Below are 19186 nucleotides of genomic sequence, written 5' to 3'. Positions count from 1 at the left end.
GGTCGTGGGCTCAAATCCCGATGAAATCACTGGATTTTTTAAATTTCCCTAATCCTTCCAGCTGCACAATCACCCTGGGGTCAACTCAGCCTCTAACAGAAATGAGTACCAGGAATATTCTTGGGGGTAAAGGGCGGCTGGCGTGTAAGGCTGGCAACCTTGCCGCAATCTGTGAGCCGACTGTCTAGAAAATGTGGGAACCTCAACATCTCATAAAGGCCGCGCCATAGCTCAAGCGGTTAGTCGCTGGCTTCCCACCACAGCGGCCCGGGTTCGATCCCAGATCTGGTCAAGTGGGATTTGAGGTGGACAAAGTGGTGCTGGGGCAGGTTTTCTCCGAGTACTTTGGTTTCCCTTGCCAATCTTCATTCCACCAATTGCTCCACAATCACCCTCACCTAACATCTGGGGCTGGCACAATAGGCCAGAAGTGGCCGCAGTACAAGGGACTTAGTCCCACCCCACTAGTATTAATTAACATCTCACAACCCTATTGGCATTCACAGCCTGTTACAGGGATACATTTACTTTACTTATGGTTATATATGGTTATAATTTACAACTTTTAACATAATTAAAATTCAGATGGGTAGCTAACTACTGGTACATCAGAGTGTTTCAGTCTACCAGCTACGTATTTAAGTGGCTCAGGGTTCAAACTTAACCCCTGTAATCACAATGAATGGCTCACAAATACAAATTGCAAGAGGCATACCTTTGTCTCATCATTCATCCACAGCTGTGACACTGTCTTTCCCGATAGGCCCCCAGCCCAGCCCTGATGCATGGCTGCATTCATTCCAGACTGACCAAGCAGGTGATTCAGCAACGCCCCATTCTGGCCCAGAAGGAATGGGTTCATAGCAGCCATGTGTCCCAGACTCATGTTCACCAGGAATTTCATGTTCATGTTCATACCCATGTTCATACCCATGGGGTTGAAGCCACCCATGTCCAGTGCTGAAATTGGAACTGTTGTAATACTGCCCTGTGATGATAACATTCAACAAAATGAAACTGCAACTCCTAACAAATATTTAGACCAACAAGTGAATACCAACATTCTGTAGGAATAGCTAACTGACAGCAGGTTCCTCCAAAACATTGGTATCTATTTCAATACTACACAATGTCACAACATACATGACCACATCTCAGTACTGTATGCCAAGAAGACCTGTAAACATCATGTTGTTTAGAATCACAATAAAAACAGAAAGAGCCATGGAAACAACAAACATTACACTCACATTGCTGGAACAGGTGGGCAGGATTCAGACTGTGTTGGGGCATGCCTGCCATACCAGGGAAGAAGCCCATAGGCCCCATTCCTCCCAGTGCTCCCATCCCACCAAACATGCCCTGTGGGGGAAATGGAAACGGTGTCTGTCCTGAACCACCGACTCGAACTTTCTCAAAGCCGAGGGTTGAGTTGCCCTTGGTGACCAGCCCGCCTGGGATCTTGCTAGGAAGGTTTGATGCGGCATTTGTGCCTACACCTGATGCAAAGGGGTTCAACTTTATTATTCTGCACTCAATTTGCTAAACAAACTTTCAAACACAATACCTCCCAAATGAACACAACTATAAATATGAAACAGAGTGCAATGCTTTAGACCATTCTCCTGCTTAAAAAATCTTCTGTGTGCTGTACCTGCATAACATCCATCCATCCATGATAACTACTGCAACAACCTTTGCTCGCAGTTCATCATCGTACCAAGATGGGGGAGGCAACACACTCAATCCTAACAGAAAAAAGTCCACTGCAGAAAAGTCAGGCAATGGAGTAGGCCAGGCAATGGAAACTGCTTGACCAATCCATGCTGTTAGGAAGGTCTGCATCATGCTCATGTTCCACAAACTTTACTAGGCATTTTGTTCCCAATTTCCTGAGGTGTTCTGTTTGCTCACTTTGCCACACTAATGTGGAATGAGGGCTATTGCCAGCCCATAGTGAGCTGATTCTTCAAATTCAGAACTGCTCTACAACTTCCAGTGAATGTCTCCCACAAGAAATTTTGAAAACATCTAACAGTTTAGGTGCTCATGCTTGGTTGGACACAAAGACAGACAAAAGGTTTTCCATAAGTTATTTTATTTCAATTTAAAATTTATTAACAGTATTTTTTAACCTGTCTAATCTCTCTATCATCTTTATAATTTATTTTTAAAAACTTTTACATTCTAATCACTTTTATTCTTCATTCTTTTGTGGTCGTAAGTCGACGACCAAGTGTAATGTCAAATTGTATGAGGATAGGAAAATTATATATTGGAAAAAGGCAGTCCTGGTCTGAGGGCTGCACAAAACCATGAAAGAATTTTGCCAGGACAGCTAGTGTCCTGGCCAAGAGTTGAACTGAAATAGCATGCTACAACTACAACCTCCATCTATTAAAATTAGTCGCTTATAATGAACCTCATACAATTCCACAATAGCCTTGTCAGTGATACTATGTGCAGCAAAATAATTCTTGAGGAGCTAATATTATTCAGCTAGCCATAAAAGTCCCTGTTTTTATTGAAGTTTCATTACAAACATCAAAAGAGCCTGCTAAAGGTCCCTATCCTGAGCCAGATGACTCCAATTCTCACTATCACATGCTACTTCTCCAAGATGCGCTTTAATATTTTTGGCCCATTTATTCCTAAGTCTTCAGTGTAGTCTCTTCCCTTCACATTCTAGAATTAAAATTTCTATGCACTTTTCATCTCGCCTATGCACAACATATTCCCTCTTCATCTAATCACACTTCATTTTATCACCTTAGCAATATCTGGCCAAGAGTACAAGGCATGAGACTCATCATTATGTAACGTTCTCCAACATGCCTCTTAGGTATTAATACTCCTCTAAACTCCGTGCTGTGAGACATCTTCAACCTATGCTTTCCACTTAAAAGACAGAGGCCAATTTCACACCCATACACAACAAATGAAATTACAGTTTTGTATATTTTCCTCTTTATGTTATGGATGCTAATGGGAAGATTCTTAACAGGAAATGCATCAAACAAATGCCTCCAATACAAATGACTTTCATTACACGTGAGAGTTGCATATATAAAAGAATGCATAAACAAGGAAATGGACTGAAAGAACACTAAGCATGGTGGACTTTGACCTCCAATACAATAAAATGAAAATAAAAATAATTCATTCCACTGCACCCCACTTTCGTTACTTCTGGAGCAACACAAAAAAGGAAACAAAAATTAAATATTGCACAAAGGTATTTTAATAAAATTAACATATAAAACATTACACATGATGAGTTGGGATAGCACAATCAGTATAGTGACTGGCTACAGGCTGGACGACAGAGGTGCCAGCATTAGAGTCTCTGTAGGTTCAAGAACTTTCTCTTCTCCAGCGTCCAGACCAGCTCTGGGGCCCACCCAACCTGCTGTCCAGTGGGTACCAGGGGATCTTTCCCCAGGGGTAAAGTGGCAGGGGCGTGAAGCTCACCACTCACCTCCACTTAGTGCTGAGGTCAAGAAAATGTGGGTCTATTCCTCAACTCCCCCATACGTCTTCATGGCATGGTGCTTAATTAGTTAGACATAGGGACAACTTTACCTTTTTTATATATGATAATAAAAAATTAAGGCAATTAAGTAAATACATTTTAAAACACTTCTTAAAAGTAAAATTAAAATGCAGAATTATCTTTAGAAATTGTCTGTATTAATCTTGGGAGGCATTTGTAGTTAGCGTATGTGAAAATGTGCATATCTCCACTGTGGACCGACTCTCAGTACCGACTTTGCACGTTACCCCAAGCTCATCTGGCAACTCAGGATGAATAAGTAAAACAATGCACACAGTACAATACTCAATACTTTTTAACGCCCACATTTGTTTTGTAAAGTGAGCTGGAAGAATTCATAGTACAGCGCAATCATATTATAGAGTTCCCCATAAACTTTTCAGCCACTGAGGCAAAACAGAGACATGCCAAACAGATAACACCTTGCATCAGTCTTACCTAACCAAGAATCTATACTCATTGCATTCCTCTTTGATACTGCTACAATAAATGATCAGTTACAGTTAAAGTAACTTAGGCGTAGTGGGCTGACAGACTGTAATCTCAAGATCCTTCTACTATTTCAATATCCAGTTGGTGATGTTACTTCTTGTTGTGAAATGTCATGTGGTGATACGTACACTGCAATGAGTGCCAATGTATGATGTCTGTGTGAAATGTGCTTGTGTAAGAATATCACAAATATTCTGATATAAATTTCCAGATGTTACACATCCCAACAGGGAATCTATTCATACAACTGTAAATAAATAAATAAATTATAGAGGGTTTGTACTGGGCACAGAAAGGGCACTCAAAATGTCAAGAGCCCAGTAAAAAAGAAAACTCTGGATAAAATTCGTGTAAAGCAAAATAATGCTCAAAAATCCCTTAGATTTTGCACAGACCAGTTTATCAACCACGATTGCATTAACTGCCATGAAACTGCTCAAACTCACAACACATGTGGAATAGTAGTTGGCTGAAATATAATGCACATATTTGGTTCATGGTAGCTATTCCAAGATTTACTTTGGCGATAATGAAGACAAACTGTAAGGTATACTGACTCTTGGTCTCCCAAATCCACTAGCAGTCTGACACTGTGCAGTACAAGTTGATGTACAAACTGTCTCTCTCTCGTGCCAATGCAGCTAAATGCTTTTCTGACAGCTCTCATAAAATCAAACTGAAAACAATGAAATTTTCTATCTGTGATCAGATACTAGAAGGAGATAGGTAGGTCACATGAAGAGACAAAATATCACAACTACCACTCTAATGATCTAAAATCAAATAATTTAACCTAAGTGATTTTCAAGTGTGTCCACCACATCAACACACTACCACCACTCTTTCCTGCTACTGAGAAAAATTTTCTTTGGGTACTGACAGGCAGGTGTCATGGTTGTGCACTATGCGGGTGTAAGTTTCCACTTTCATTTCCCAATGAGAAAGTACAGCAACAAACTGACAAATGAAAACCTTCAAGCAGCTCTTTGGCAAGCTGTGCCACAATGTCCACTGACTGTGTTCCCATTAAGTGGGTTGCTATAAATTAATGTAACACTTGCTATAAACTATAAATATCAATCTTCTTTACAAGATTTGTATTACATGTAAAAAATTATATGTTTATACTTACATAACACATTTCCAACTTTTAAGTATGGTCAAATGAAAGTTCTGCTTGAAAACTAACACAACCTATGTAACAGCATAACACACCCAACCCTAACCTAAAGTGATATCTGCCATACAAAGCAAGAATGATGCACATATTTCATCCATTCAGGGGCTACCCCTCTCTCAGAAGCACACACTGCATCTAACAAAGACACAGCATTCTGCCATACAAAGCAAGAATGATGCACATATTTCATCCATTCAGGGGCTATCCCTCTCTCAGAAGCACACACTGCATCTAACAAAGACACAGCATATCCTCAGGGTACCTTATAACTTGCTTAGGACATTACGAGTAAGGCGACAGAATGGGAGGTGGCTTCCAGTTCTATAATTTAACAACATACTACATGATTTTTAAATTGTAAAATCTTCCATCTGTAATGCAACAAAGTCACCTTTCTTAAACGAACATATGATAGTTACCGCTTGTTCCTTCTGTCTTCACTTTTCCATCTTTTGGTTCTTCTTTCAGGGTACTAATGGATGCTGCAGTTGCTAGATCCTTTCCACCTCCTAGAATCATTGACAATGCTCATTCATAACAATCCCTAAACCCAACTGCACTGAATTAAATGTTTAAATACAAACTTTGAGCATGACATACCTGGAACTTCTATTTTATCAGGATCTTCATCATCATCAAAATCACTACCTGATTCTGGGGAACTCTCTTCTTTGTCACTGACATCAGTATAGTTCACCTTCCTAGTCACCTATAACATGAAATAAAATCTTTTAAACTACATATTACAGAGACACTACCAACAAATAAACTCTCCCAAAGAAATATATATATCTATATTTTACGAAATTAAAATTTGAAAGAGGTACTACCTACAAAAAGGAAAAACCGCACGTACAGAATTCATAACCTTCATGCTTCTCAATTAAACCAGTGGTTCTAATGCCATTTTTTTTTTTTTTTGCTTTTCTTTTTATTTCTCTTGTTCAGACAAAGGCAACATAATCAATCGATACACAATTGTTTAAATAATCAGTTTGCCTCTTTTGCCACTGTATACTGTAAATTTTATTATTTTTAATCATGATTCTGTTGTGCTATGGTGACAAAAACATGAGAAACAGAGTTTCTGGGATCCCTCCATTCCAATTTCCTTGACCATAAAAATTACATATCTTATGTACGAGGATATTCTCCACAATACTCTAGTGCAATATGAGATTCATTAATAGCTACTGACTCATGGACATTTCTCACGACATACTGCATTAAAATAACTAACTAATACGTACTGCTCTCTTCGGACGAGGCATTTTGTCACGGCGCGGACTCTTTTCCTCTTTTATTTAGTGCTTGCTCCCGCCATCTTGGTTTAGATCCCAGAATTCACAGCCACTAGATTTGATACTTTGTAGATGCTCGAAGTCTATTCTATTAACCCGAAATATTAAATGTGCCTTGCATATAATCTGAAATATGACACTTCATCACTCAGAAAATATGTGCTCGTATATGAGAAGTAAATCTGTATACTAGACAGTAATATGCGTTGAGAACGTTTTGCTTGATTTTGGATTAAATATCAATTTGTTCCAATCTCGTCACTAGATGTCAGCATTAATCTCCAACGCGTGAGTATTAAGTTGGTCATCAAAATGTGTACTGGCAATCAATGATCAGTTTTTTGGTTGAAAGCGTTGCAAGCATCAACGGATTTGTTAAAGGCCCGTTTTGCAGGTTGGAAATGTGAATTACGGCACGGAATAGGCAGAGGGTGTCTGAGAATAATTTTATAAGATGTAACGAATAATATCGCAGGGTATCGAAAAATGGATCCGAATCAGCTGAACAGTTAACGTTAATGTACTTTTAATTGCAAGTTGTGTGAATTTCACAGTGGCTATTTGTCACCTAAGAATTTCAAATTATGGATTTTGAACGGTAGCTAGCCAGCTACTAATTTTACGTTGTTTTTGAAGAAAATTTATTCATTTATCATGGTGCGAGGTAAGATGACTTTATTTTTAATCTCGATTCAAACAATTGTATTATCTGAAGTAAGATTATGCTCACATATATTCAGTGATTATACACGGGGTTTGAATGGGATTAATTGGTGTACGTTAATCATAGCGCTATCGCTATAATTCACCAACTCCACAATTTGTTATAGCACACACTAAGTTTCAGTGTGCTATGACTTCACCTGCCGTTGCTTGGTAATTGCTTCGACATCAGGGATTGTTCAGCATCCGTGTTCAACGGCACGTGACCACGCTAGCTGGCGGCTTCTCCCAGTAACGCATGCTGCTAATGCTCTCACATTCATGTCACCTGGGTCACAACTATGTCTCCTTGCAGTGCCTGGCCACTACCCAATATCATTGACTGTAAAAACTAAAATTTTAGACCGAAAATACGAAATACCTGGCATAGTTGTTTATTCAAGGATAAGAGAAAGCTTAGAAAATGGTGGGAAGGAACCACGAATCCAGCATACAAAGTCAGTCATGTTAGAGGGACAGTCAGTGGGCTAGTCAGTCTTGATGTCAAGCATGCCACTGAGGCCCAGTACCAGATTTTTATTACTGTCACCTGCAGGTTTGTTGATGTGCACCACCTTCTGTGATGAAAGGGCTGGTTTCTTGTTTACAATTGCTGTTGGCCGTTGCGGGTCCAAGTCCTGCAAGAATCACCTCCATATTTTACTGTCTCAGATCTGAGATTCCCCCAACCAGGAAGGCCAGGTCCCCATATTTATGTCCCTTCGTGGATATAATGTTGTATTGTCTGTTAAAAGTCAATAGCCCAGAATATAGAACTGTTCACACCCACCATTGTGAAAACCTCAAATTTTGCATTTGTTATCTCTTCCATGCATATGTAATTTAATTCTTAAATTGAGCGCTCTTGAGCAGTACAAAATATGAAGCTCCTCATTGTGCATTCTCCTTCATCCCCCTCTTACCATTTCTGAAATCTTTATATTTTGTGTATATATGATGGCTATTCAGAAAGTAACCTCAGGTGAGCTCTTAACAAAACAAGCAATGGGAAAAATTTGATATACAAAAATGCGTGTATACTTAAGTACTTCCCACTGTAGTTACAACTTGAATTGAGGCACTTGTCATATTGGGGAATAAGTTTTTATATGCCTGTGGCAAAGAAGTCAGCTGCCTGTGAGCTCAGCCACATTTTGACACCTTCCATAAACTCCTTATTGCTGAGTGTAATCAACCAGTGCTTTAGGTAGGCAAACAGGTGGTAGTCACACAGAGCAAGATCAGTGCTGTAAGGAGGTTGGTCAAACAACTCCCAGTTGAAATGTTCCAACAGTACTCAAGTGCAAGCAGCTGTATGTGGAAACACATTGTCATGGAGGACCGCTGCTCTGGACGTGAGCACTGAATCATTGTACACAGTTTTTTAGTGTTTCACAATACACTTCTGTCATTGCTGTGAACTGTGTTCCCTTGTTGCCTGTACTGCACAGTCAGCAGTCCCTTCCTATCACAGACAACAGTTACCATTTGCATTCTGGCAGACAGTGTTTGTTTAAACTTTTTGGCTTGTTTAATAGTGTGTGCATCCACTGTTTGACCACTCTTTAGTTTCAAAATTTACTAATTAAACCCAGGTTTCATTGTCTGTTACTCTTGCAATGGGACAGAAATTCATCGCAGTCTTTATAGTACTGTTCTAAAAAAGTCAGAGCTGAAATCATTCTCTGCAGTTTGTGTGTATCTGTGAGCATTTTTTTTGGAAATCATCATGCTCAAAACTTGTGATAGCCTAGTCTAACTGTGATAATCTTGTAGAGAACAGTGCATGAAATCTGTGGAAATTCACAAGAAAGTTCATAAATTGTGAACTGCCATCTTTCACAAATTTTTTGGTTAACATTTTGAAACAAGATCACCACTCATTATAGATGGCCAGTCACTGCGCCTTTCATCGTGAACATTTGTTCTTCACTATTGTCATACAGTTCTTTCACTCATGACATTTTGACCATAAACCTTGCATAATTCACGATGGATTTCTGCTCATGTTTTTAGTGTGAAGAAAGTGGATACGCATGCTAATTTCACAGCTGGCAGGACTATCAGTTGCAAGACATCGTAAGTCACTGTGAAGGGACAAAAACAAACACTGGGTGACCAGTCATGTGATGCTACCTCACATGTGCAAGCTCTCCCATGCTTCTGCATTACTTACCTAAAATAAATGGAGGCTGCTTTCCAAATAGCTCTGGTAGATACACCTCTATCCTTAATGTGAGGGATCACAATGTCACCCATATAATACAGAAGTAAAATTCATATTTTAGAATGTTATAATGTTTACATTTAAGGTAGCAGAAAGGAAAACAAATTCTGAAATAAAATTGTAACAAGCATTCACTGAATTTAATGTGCTATTACTTCCTGTGTGAATGAAATTTGAATTGTTACTGTCATTGCCATATATTTTAGCTTTTGCTTCATATTCAAGGGGTCTGTCTGCCACCTTTATGTATTATGCTTTTTACAACTCTTTTATTAACCGTCAAAACACAACAAATTGAAGGAATTAGGGCTTCACTACATGTTTCAGCCACTAATGGCCATCATCAGGCAAACACATATCAACAAACATACACCATTGAACTGCCATACAATAGAATGGATACAATGTTAAAATACAGTAGAACTTGGTTATAACGTCATCAAAGGGACCTAAAAATAGTGTCGTTGTAACCGAAATGGGCACTTCCACAGTAGCCTTATGTTAGTCACGTAAAAATCTACCAAAAACCGAGTTAAAATGTTGCATTTTTTAGTGAAATACGTAGTTAAGTACAGACTAACGTAACAGTAACGTGGAATTAATATGGATTCTCCATATCATTTGTACTGTAGAATTCACCAAACCAAATTCGCGGCATACATCAGCTTTTTTCTTTCCATTTTCTATTTCACGAATCACTTTAACTTTCTCTTCAATGCTTAAAACTTTCCTTTTCATTGTCATATTTTCGCTATTGCACTTCTCTGGGTTTAGGCAGGAACGCTATAGGGTAAGTAGACAATGTGAGGTCCTGTTAGACGAGATTCTAGGAAAGGAATGCAGTTAACAACCTGCCGCGTCCTCTTGCACTATTCACGCAGTCCCACCCCACACCCTTGTTTTCGCATAAAACCCACGCTCCTCTTGCAGCCCGCGGTCGTATTCTTCCAGGACAGTCACGTCAGCAAGTAGAGAACGTGAGGGTGGGCAGACACATCGAACGTTCCCACGATATCAGAGAAATTAAGGAATGAAAATGACGTTACATACGAGGTTGATGCATTTACGCATGTTGTACTAAGCAAGGTATAAAAACAGTTGCTTTATGAGGAATTAGTTCGTACCATTGAATATTTGACGCAATAGACAAGGTGTCGCAGAAACCGATGTTGCTATAACCAAGTTTTACTGTACTTTGTGTAAAAATACAGTAAGTCAGATTATATAAAAAAACTGAAAGTTGTTGTATAAAACAAGATAAAACTTAATTAATGTTATACAACATCAAATTCCATTCTATTGTACGGCAGTTCAGTGGTGTATGTTTATTGATATGTGTTTGCCTGATGATGGCCGTTAGTGGCTGAAACATGTAGTGAAGCCCTGATTCTTTCTATTTGTTGTGTTGTGACGGTTAATAAAAGAGTTGTGTATTGTAACACAACAGGATGCATGAAATGAAAATTATTATGCTTTATGTTACATTCAACAACAATAAATGCTGGTATTGGAAACAGGACATTATATCTCTTTCTTATCAACAGTTTTGGAACTGTCAGTGAAATAATTCTATCTTGGAAGCCATTTGGAAAAAGACACATGTACATATACGCTTTTTTGCTTAGAATGACTGATACTGTGACCTCCCAGAATATTGACCTTTCCTCATGGGACACCCAGTAAATTGTAATTGGCCTAACTGCTTTCATTGCTAAAATTAATTATGATAATTAATAGAATATTCATTTTACTCTTTAGGAAGAAGAAAATGTGCCAAGGGTCGACTGAAGCCAGTGACTGAGGCCCCAGAAGATGTGTCATGTGGTGCCCCTAAAAAGAAGGACTCAAAACTGTCAAAAGAATTTCAGGGTAGACTTTCCCATGCAAGTCCTCAAAGCAAAACCCCACTAATCACAAAGTTTTTCTCACCACGAGAATGTGCTGATGTTGTGCCAGACAACAAGTCTCAATTGATTGAAAATGTTGAAAAGGACACATTTAACATTTCCATTGCTAGATCTTCACCTAAAAAGGAAAGTGACAAGCCTTCAGAACCCACCATTGCTAATGGTTAGTACCATTTGTTAATTTATAAGGTGATTCTCTGCATTGTAGTCTGGTGTTTAAAATCATGGAAATGGTTATGCATCTTCTACCGTGTCATACTGCCGGATTGACTTGCCCATCAGACTTGAAGTATCTGCCACGTTCTAGGTTTCTTTGCCACTTTTTTGGGGGGGGGGCACCATATGTGTGCCTCTCTGTGTGTTTCTTTCATTGTTGTATGTCACAGTGATGAACAAGTTCATTAACATTTAATCAGCCATAATTTTCAACATGAATCAGTTATTAAATCCATTAGACTTAACTGTACACTGAAAGCATATCCATTTTCATCTTGATGGTGAATTCAAGATTGCTGCATAAATTAAAATATATTTACATGGGGGAGCTGTTGACTCATATTCCTAGATGGCAGCCAGGCTTTAAATTGCATATTTTGTACACAGCATGCATCAATGCTAGATAAAAAGTATGTTTTTTTTTTAATTGCTAGTGGGGTGGGACTCAGTCCCTTGTACTGCGGCCACTTCTGGCCTCTTGTACCAGCCCCAGATGATAGGTGAGGGTGATTGTGGAGCAATTGGTGGAATGAAGATTGGCAGGGGAAACTGAAGTACTCAGAGAAAACATGTCCCAGCACCACTTTGTCCACCACGAATCCCACTTGACCAGACCTGGGTTCCCGCGGTTGGAAGCCAGCGACTAACAGCTTGACCTATGGCACGGCCAAAAGTATGCATTTGGTATGAGGACTCAAAATCTAGGAAGAATATTATGTTTTGAGATGTGATGCTGTGTAGTGTGGTAGAATTTCACTGATGTTTAAGCGGAATATACTGCGTCTATCTTTAGAGTCAAAAGTAGGGTTATCAAGTAACCAGCAAGAAGCAGGTGTGATGCCACATAAGTAAACGATCCAGGATAGAATTGTCACTGTGGTGACAAGGCTACACCCTGCATGACCACAGATTTGGGGTTCATGTCCCAGCGGCATTAGAGGTTTCTTTCCATGGAACCCATGCTAGCTCTAGGACGAGCCCAGTCTCCTCTTCCGTGTGGTTAGTATTGTAAATTTTTTTTTATCCAGTCTGAGCTCATCTTCTCATTGAACTGTTTCCAGTTTTGTCCATATATTTTATAAATTCTGTTATTTGTGGAATTTGTAATTCTCTCACAGTTACCCACTTTCATTCATTGTTTCTGCTCATATCAGTTTTCTGTCATTTGTTCCTATAGCCCTTGATACACTGCTGGTTTAGCGTTTTCACAGCTTAAGATAATTTTAGTTCCCCAGTTGGTTTTGTTGTTTTGTACTGTAGCCAAGAGTAAATTCTGATAACATGTATTTTTATGTTATATATTTTAAATGTGTTTACTTCAGTCTGCTGTATATCAGTAGCTGATGTGTACATTCCCACCTTTATTCCATTTTCCTTTTACAGATGTTGAGAAGAACTCTGTACTGCACTCATTTAGCTGCAGCCCTCACAAGATACAGTTGTGTGCAGATGTCGCACGTCTGTCTCCTTCAAGTGCTCTCTCTCAACTCCGCATTTCATTGTCACCAAAAAGAGCTGTAAAATCTCGGCGAAAGTAAGTACGTGTGATGCAATGCTTGAGGTTTTGACACAGCATATGTTCAGATAGTGATCTTCAAGGTTGTGACAATATGTAGTATTGTAGGTGAATACCGGTGTGTTAGAGGAAATGTAGCCTACATCTTTGGGGTTGACTGTGAAGATGGGGGCAGGATTTTGGTATATGGCATGACCATACTTAATTTGTTGGTGTGAATTAAGAGCACAGTCACTTAAGTCACTTGCAATGGACTGGTACAAGGTAAAGCTCTCTTTGTAACAGACCTTGGAGGCCCATAGGATTGTGAGACTTTTGAGTCTCCCACATTTTCTAGACAGTCAGCTCACAGGTGACGGTGAGATTGTCAGCCTTACATGCCGGCCGGCTACACTTTACTCCCAGGAAGATTCCTGGTACTCATTTGTTAGACGCGGAGCTGACCCCAGGGATATGGTGCATGACCTCATTGGGAATCAAACTGGCAACATTGCAGCTTGTATTATAGTGTCTCAACCAGCTGCTATTGCAGCAATGCACTGGTACCTGCAGAAAAGCTACTTTACATAATCTTGAATGTCTTACGTGTAGACACACATTTTCCTAAGCTTTAGGCTGGGGCCACACGAGCGCACAAAATGCGTCCATTGTAGAAATAAAGAAGAGAGGCGAATAAACTATGCACCGCATTCTGCAACTGTGTGGTGTTCTCAGCAATGTTCGTTACAACGGACGCATTTTATGCGCTCGTGTGGCCCCAGCTTAAGATTTATCGTTGTGATTACAGAATTTCAGATTACTGTGTCAGCAAATTGTTGACTGTTAATACATTTTATTTCAGAGTATCATGTCTATTCTGTGAGTAACAATATTTTGATGTGGTCATGTGAAGTATAGTAAGTATACTTTATAAAGGAGATGGCTTATGATTAACCATTTGTATGTTATTTGTAGGACAATTTGAAGCCTGCCTTACAGTTTCGAGTTACTTACAACAATTACACTGAATGCCATTGCCTACTCACGTATGTACACTGTGCAGGCTGAACCCAAGTCAGACTGTCAACCAGCAGCTGGCTCCAAAGACTGTCCCAAAGCCCGTGTGTTGCAACAGTGCTTCTGCTGCACCACCTACCAAAGTATCTGGCAACCACAAGTTGACTGAATACTTCCCAGTACGGCGTAGCGTACGCAAGACCAAGACAACAGTGCTGGAGGAGCAACAGCGCGATCTGGAGGAAGCAATCTTGTCTCGGAGGGAGGATGGACTTGAGGTTGTATGTACACAGCTTTTTGTTTGTTAACTAATGGTTGCTCAGCGTAATGAGTTATGTGGGGAAGCTAGTATGTATGTATTATGGGAGGGGGTGGGTTTCCCCATGCACTTAGACCAGTTATTGGTCCATTGTGCGTCCCCCTTTTAATTTCTACTGTCGCCATACCCTACCGGTAATGATGCGTGCCATCAGCCCCCGTAGAGCCAACGAGGTCGGCCCCCGGTACCTTGATGCTTCCCCCATCCACCAGAGGCATTGGAGACTACTTGGGCGGGAAAGGGCCTGTAATTTAGCTCATAGGCCTCCTAGAGACATGAGGTTCTTCTACGTGCCGTAAATCTATGACACGGGACACACGGCTTAAAGTTCCTCCTGGAGGACTTGTTCCCTGAATTTTTCCGCCCTTAAAAATACCACGACCTCCACTGGGTTTGAACCTGCATACCTTGAGTCATGAGGTGGGAATGTTACCCCTAGACTACGGAGGCTGCTTGGGGAAGCTAGTATAGTCACCAGGCTGTGGGCTGGATGAATGAGGAATTGGGGTTCAGTTCGTATCATGGGCAGGGCTGTGGGATCGCTCACACCAGATGTTGACCTTGAAGCATGCAGTTCATGTAAGAACTGTTGAAAAATTCACTTTCTACATCTAAACAAACAAATACAAGGTGTGAGATTATTTTTTATTTCCAGCTATACACTACATTTCGACCATCAAGTGCTATCAGGCGGTACACACAAATCAGTTAAGGTATCTGTATTGTAAATACAAATTTGTTAAAGTATAAAGACGTGAAAATTTTGGGAGGACAGTGGATTGGGTTAGATTGAGCTTATTTTTACGTGGATAAAAGTATAAAATTGATGGTACATGTTGCAATACAAACATAAACTCATTCTTGTGTTGCTTATGTGGGTCATATGCAGAAGTTTTGAATGTTAAACAGCTGAAACTTACAGCTGCTGTGGTGCTTTAAAGAGTTAACAGTGCAATCCATTTGTTGCAGGTCCACAACTTTGAGGGAAAGGGGCGTGGCATTGTGACAACAAGGCATTTCTCTAAGGGGGAATTTGTGGTTGAGTATGCAGGGGAGTTGATCGACATGTGTGAAGCAAAAGAACGTGAAAAGAACTATTCCCAGGACCAGAACACAGGTTGCTACATGTATTACTTCAAGTACCGAAACAACCAGTACTGGTGAGTTTTATGTGCATTCACTGCAGTCAGGTTTTGAATAACTGTTTTAAGTAGCATGTCTGCTCTGGAGATTTCAAAAGGACATACAGAACATATATTAACCAGTAGTGAGAACTTCAAGACATAACCTTACACACAGAAATAGTAGCAGGACTGAGGCAGGGGAAAAGGAAGAAGGAATAGAATTATAAATTAAATTTGTAGAGAAGTAGGAGTTCAGAATGTAACAGAGTGACAAGAGAAACAGATACAGTCATCTGGCTGTGTAAAAGGTTGGCTAGAACAAGCATACTGAAAAAGGTATTAGAATTAAAACTTAAAAGAACATGGTTCAATCAAGTGCTGGAAGATGATAAGAAGAAATTACTAGTAATAAATCAAAAAGGAAGGATTGTAGGAAAATAAGAGAGTTGAGGCATTTCATGTACTGGTAAAAAGGTAAAGCTATCCCTGTTGCAGGCTGTGGAGGCCCATAGGGTTGTCAGACATTGAGGCTCCCACATTTTCTAGACAGTTGGCTTACATATGGTGGTGAAGTTGTTAGCCTTACGCGCCAGCCGCCCCTTATCCCCAGGAAGATTCCTGGTACTCGTTTCTGTTGACCCCAGGGCCATAGTGCGGCTGGAAGGATTAGGTTAATTGAAAAATCCAGTCACATTGGAAATGGGACCTGCAACCTTCCAGCTTGTAGCATAGTGCCTCAACCAACTACGCTACTGTGTCCCCCTTTTCATGCATTGACCTACATAAAATTGGAAATGATGCTGACACAATTAGGAGGAGGACCTCTTTTTTCCCCCCACACACACACAATTTATATTGGTTACAGAATTCTCATGCAGTTCTTGAATACCTCGCAGTACAACTAAACATTTTTGAGACATCTCCAAATATGGATTTATGTTTCAGAGATAGGAAACTGAGACCAGTGACACCAGAATTAAGAGACTAACAGTGTGAAATGTTACAGTAAATGGTCAGTTTCTTTTGAGTTAAATGTCAGAAAATTACTCCATGTTCATAACTTGCCTGTTGTCATGTTGAAATGCCACATGCTTGTAAAGAAGGTTCTAGTTAAATCCCAACCCAGCCCTGGGTTCCACTGTGGTCATTACCACCGATTTTCCTCATAGGTGCCCTGCCAACTGGGTGGAGGTCATGATGGTTGTATTGTAACTGGGGCATTTCCTTCTGGTTACAGTGTGGATGCCACAGCAGAATCTGGTCGCCTTGGACGGTTGGTGAACCATAGTAGAAGTGGCAACCTCATCACAAAGACAGTATGCATTGTGAACAAACCCCATCTGGTGCTAATTGCAAAGGAGGACATCCCCCCAGGTGAGGAAGTGATGTATGACTATGGGGATCGCAGCAAGGAATCGATACGCTACCACCCTTGGCTTGCAGCATAAAACCTGTGATAATACTCTTGGTATTGAACTTGCTGTTGTGTTTCATGATATTGACAGTGCTTTCAAGTAATGTGATGTGCAACCAAGTGACTGAGCACATCTGCGCGCTGTATTTTTCAGCATCTGGCGGTCATTTGTTAAATGATACGTGAGACTAATCCAGACAGGGCATGAAATCTGGACCACAGAGCGTTCAATTTGTGCTCGGTAAATGTTGGAATTTCTTGTGAAATTTTGTGTTTGAGAATTGACTGAGAAACTGTAGAATTCAAGTTGATACAAGATAGATTTTTGTGGGAGTTGGTACCACTGCCTGTATTAATGAAATGACAATTTTATGACTGTATTATATAAATCTTCTGTTTTGCAATAGGTTTAGAAAATGCAGTTTGATACATTGTCAAGACAAAGATCTCTGATGATGCATTTGTTGGTGAAATATATTCTGAAGCATTAGGATTTGCCAGAGTTGTGTATTTATTATATGTATATATGTCCATTTTATACACCAGTTAGTTTGACCTGTACAAATAGCTGTTAGAGCAGTGAAACTGCCATCTCCATTGGCTCACTTGGGTGGTTTTTGGTGCAAATAATTTTTATAGACCTATATGGACATGGTGATAGCAGGTTTGTTCATTTGAGATGGATCTCAGATGTACTCATGTCAGTAGCTAAGTCCAACTGTACTGAGGCCATGGATTTGTCCCATCTGTGTGTCGTACAAGCTTCCATGCTTACTTTCCTCTGTTTGTCTTCAGTCATCTGTCCATTCTGTTCACATAATCATTGCTCATGCAAGTGCTTCAGACTGAATGACGGATCAGAGATGGCTGAAAGGGGGTACAACAGTAGGCAAGAAAGAGAAAGCCTTGAGAATCATCTCCCGCTGTGCATGGCACTTGTTCAGTATAAACTGGAACATTCATTTGATGTTCCTTAATTTGAAGTCTTCCCTTATTTATAGTTTAATTTTAATTATCCCAACTCAACAGTCTCTGTTAAATTTCCTCCATTTAAGATTTTTCTCAATGTACTATTGAAATTATGTGTTAGCAGTCTGCAGACTTTCTGATCCAAAATAAATTGCATTGGAGAGGCCTGACAGGAGATAATGGCACATGTATACCAATAAGAGTTTGTGGTATATTAGATTTACCAGAGTAAAGTGCAGCTGTACAAGAGAAAGCGTTTGTGTCGGTTTCTGTATGAAGTTTTTCACGGTGTTTTTCGGTTCATGATGCCAGGCAGTCTTCGTTCAATTTATGGTATATAAACAATTTTGTTTTATTTACATTTCCTGTCTTTTGGCATAAACAGTGTGAATAACATTATTATTATTTTGTATCAGAGTCTGAAGACTGAAGATCATTTATGAAAGACCTAAGGTTCTCATTGCAGTGAACATGAAGATTACTATTGTCTTGTGAAATATGATGCTGTATAGTGTTAAGACTTACCAAAGTTTCGGAGGAACCTGCTTCCACTGTCATCAGGATACACAAGAGTGTAAACTGTAATTTCAGCCAGCCTAATTCTGTGCTGTACGGGAATGGGTATTGTAACAGTCACTAGTGTTAATATAATGTCTCAATTTACATTCGTGTCTTGGGGTCACCATGTCCATGTAAGTGACAAGTAGCACACAGGTTTTAGCACACCTGTACATGACACAAACAATAGTCTTAATTTAATTTACATCAGTATGCAATGGGGCAGCTGCACTAGTATTGACTCATTTTATACAAATTTTGTAATGTCCATATATAATATATGATTTCTCCCCATCTTTGTATAATGTTTTGTAGACTGCAGTGAATAAACTCAAAAGACTTCCTGTTGGAAGGAGACTTGGAAAGTAACTTTACTTGTTTTGTTGTCATTTTCTTGTTATAACAGCAGTAGTGGTTGTCTTCATGAAATGGAGGTCCAGTTGATGAAATATTTATCCAGCTAGAATCACAGAGTTACACAGGTCATGTTGGACTGTTTCACCTGTTGTGGGGGGGGATATGTATCAGTCCCACTATAAACTGTGTCCTCTAAGTCAGCATCTGTATGTTTCAAACTTTCTTATTCATTGAAGTGAACATCACTGATGTAAGCAGTGTTAACATAAACAATTAAGACATGTGAAGGACTGGTTCAAACCCACGCACTAACACCAGCATGCTCCGACATTCTGAATATATATTGCTTCAAACA

At 39.7% G+C, this 19186-nt stretch overlaps 3 protein-coding genes across 4 annotated transcripts in view; 1 reads left to right on the top strand and 2 right to left on the bottom strand.

Moving 5' to 3' along the window:
- Positions 1-885, bottom strand: part of LOC111862831 (protein strawberry notch) — a 31119-nt gene extending 30234 nt beyond the window's left edge. The window contains exon 1 of the mRNA XM_023848557.2: positions 716-885. Coding sequence (XP_023704325.1) covers positions 716-871 — 156 coding nt within the window. The 5' untranslated portion in view covers positions 872-885. The remainder of the gene's footprint in view (positions 1-715) is intronic.
- On the bottom strand, positions 872-6562 carry LOC111862819 (the record flags this gene model as incomplete). Its single annotated transcript, XM_023848540.2, has 5 exons — positions 6476-6562; positions 5826-5934; positions 5645-5734; positions 1251-1499; positions 872-960 (listed from the first exon to the last, which is right to left on the bottom strand). Coding segments are annotated over exons 1-5 (558 nt in total), but the record flags the coding sequence as incomplete, so codon positions are not given.
- Positions 6563-6859: 297 nt separating this feature from the next.
- LOC111862820 (histone-lysine N-methyltransferase PR-Set7) lies at positions 6860-18848 on the top strand. 2 transcript variants are annotated; one of them, XM_023848542.2, is made up of 6 exons: positions 6860-7190; positions 11214-11525; positions 12962-13112; positions 14137-14368; positions 15379-15569; positions 16771-18848. In XM_023848542.2, exons 1-6 carry the CDS (start codon positions 7181-7183, stop codon positions 16979-16981), a joined length of 1107 nt encoding a protein of 368 aa, XP_023704310.1. In that variant the 5' UTR covers positions 6860-7180; the 3' UTR covers positions 16982-18848. The 2 variants fall into 2 exon arrangements, with proteins under 2 accessions (XP_023704310.1, XP_023704309.1); XM_023848541.2 differs by having other exon boundaries at positions 14137-14371.
- The last annotated feature ends 338 nt before the right edge of the window (positions 18849-19186 follow it).

This window comes from Cryptotermes secundus, unplaced genomic scaffold (assembly GCF_002891405.2).
Source record: "Cryptotermes secundus unplaced genomic scaffold, Csec_1.0 scaffold462, whole genome shotgun sequence".
NCBI lineage: Eukaryota > Metazoa > Arthropoda > Insecta > Blattodea > Kalotermitidae > Cryptotermes > Cryptotermes secundus.
Note: the sequence above shows the minus strand (reverse complement) of the source record. Positions and strands in the feature narration are given on the sequence as shown.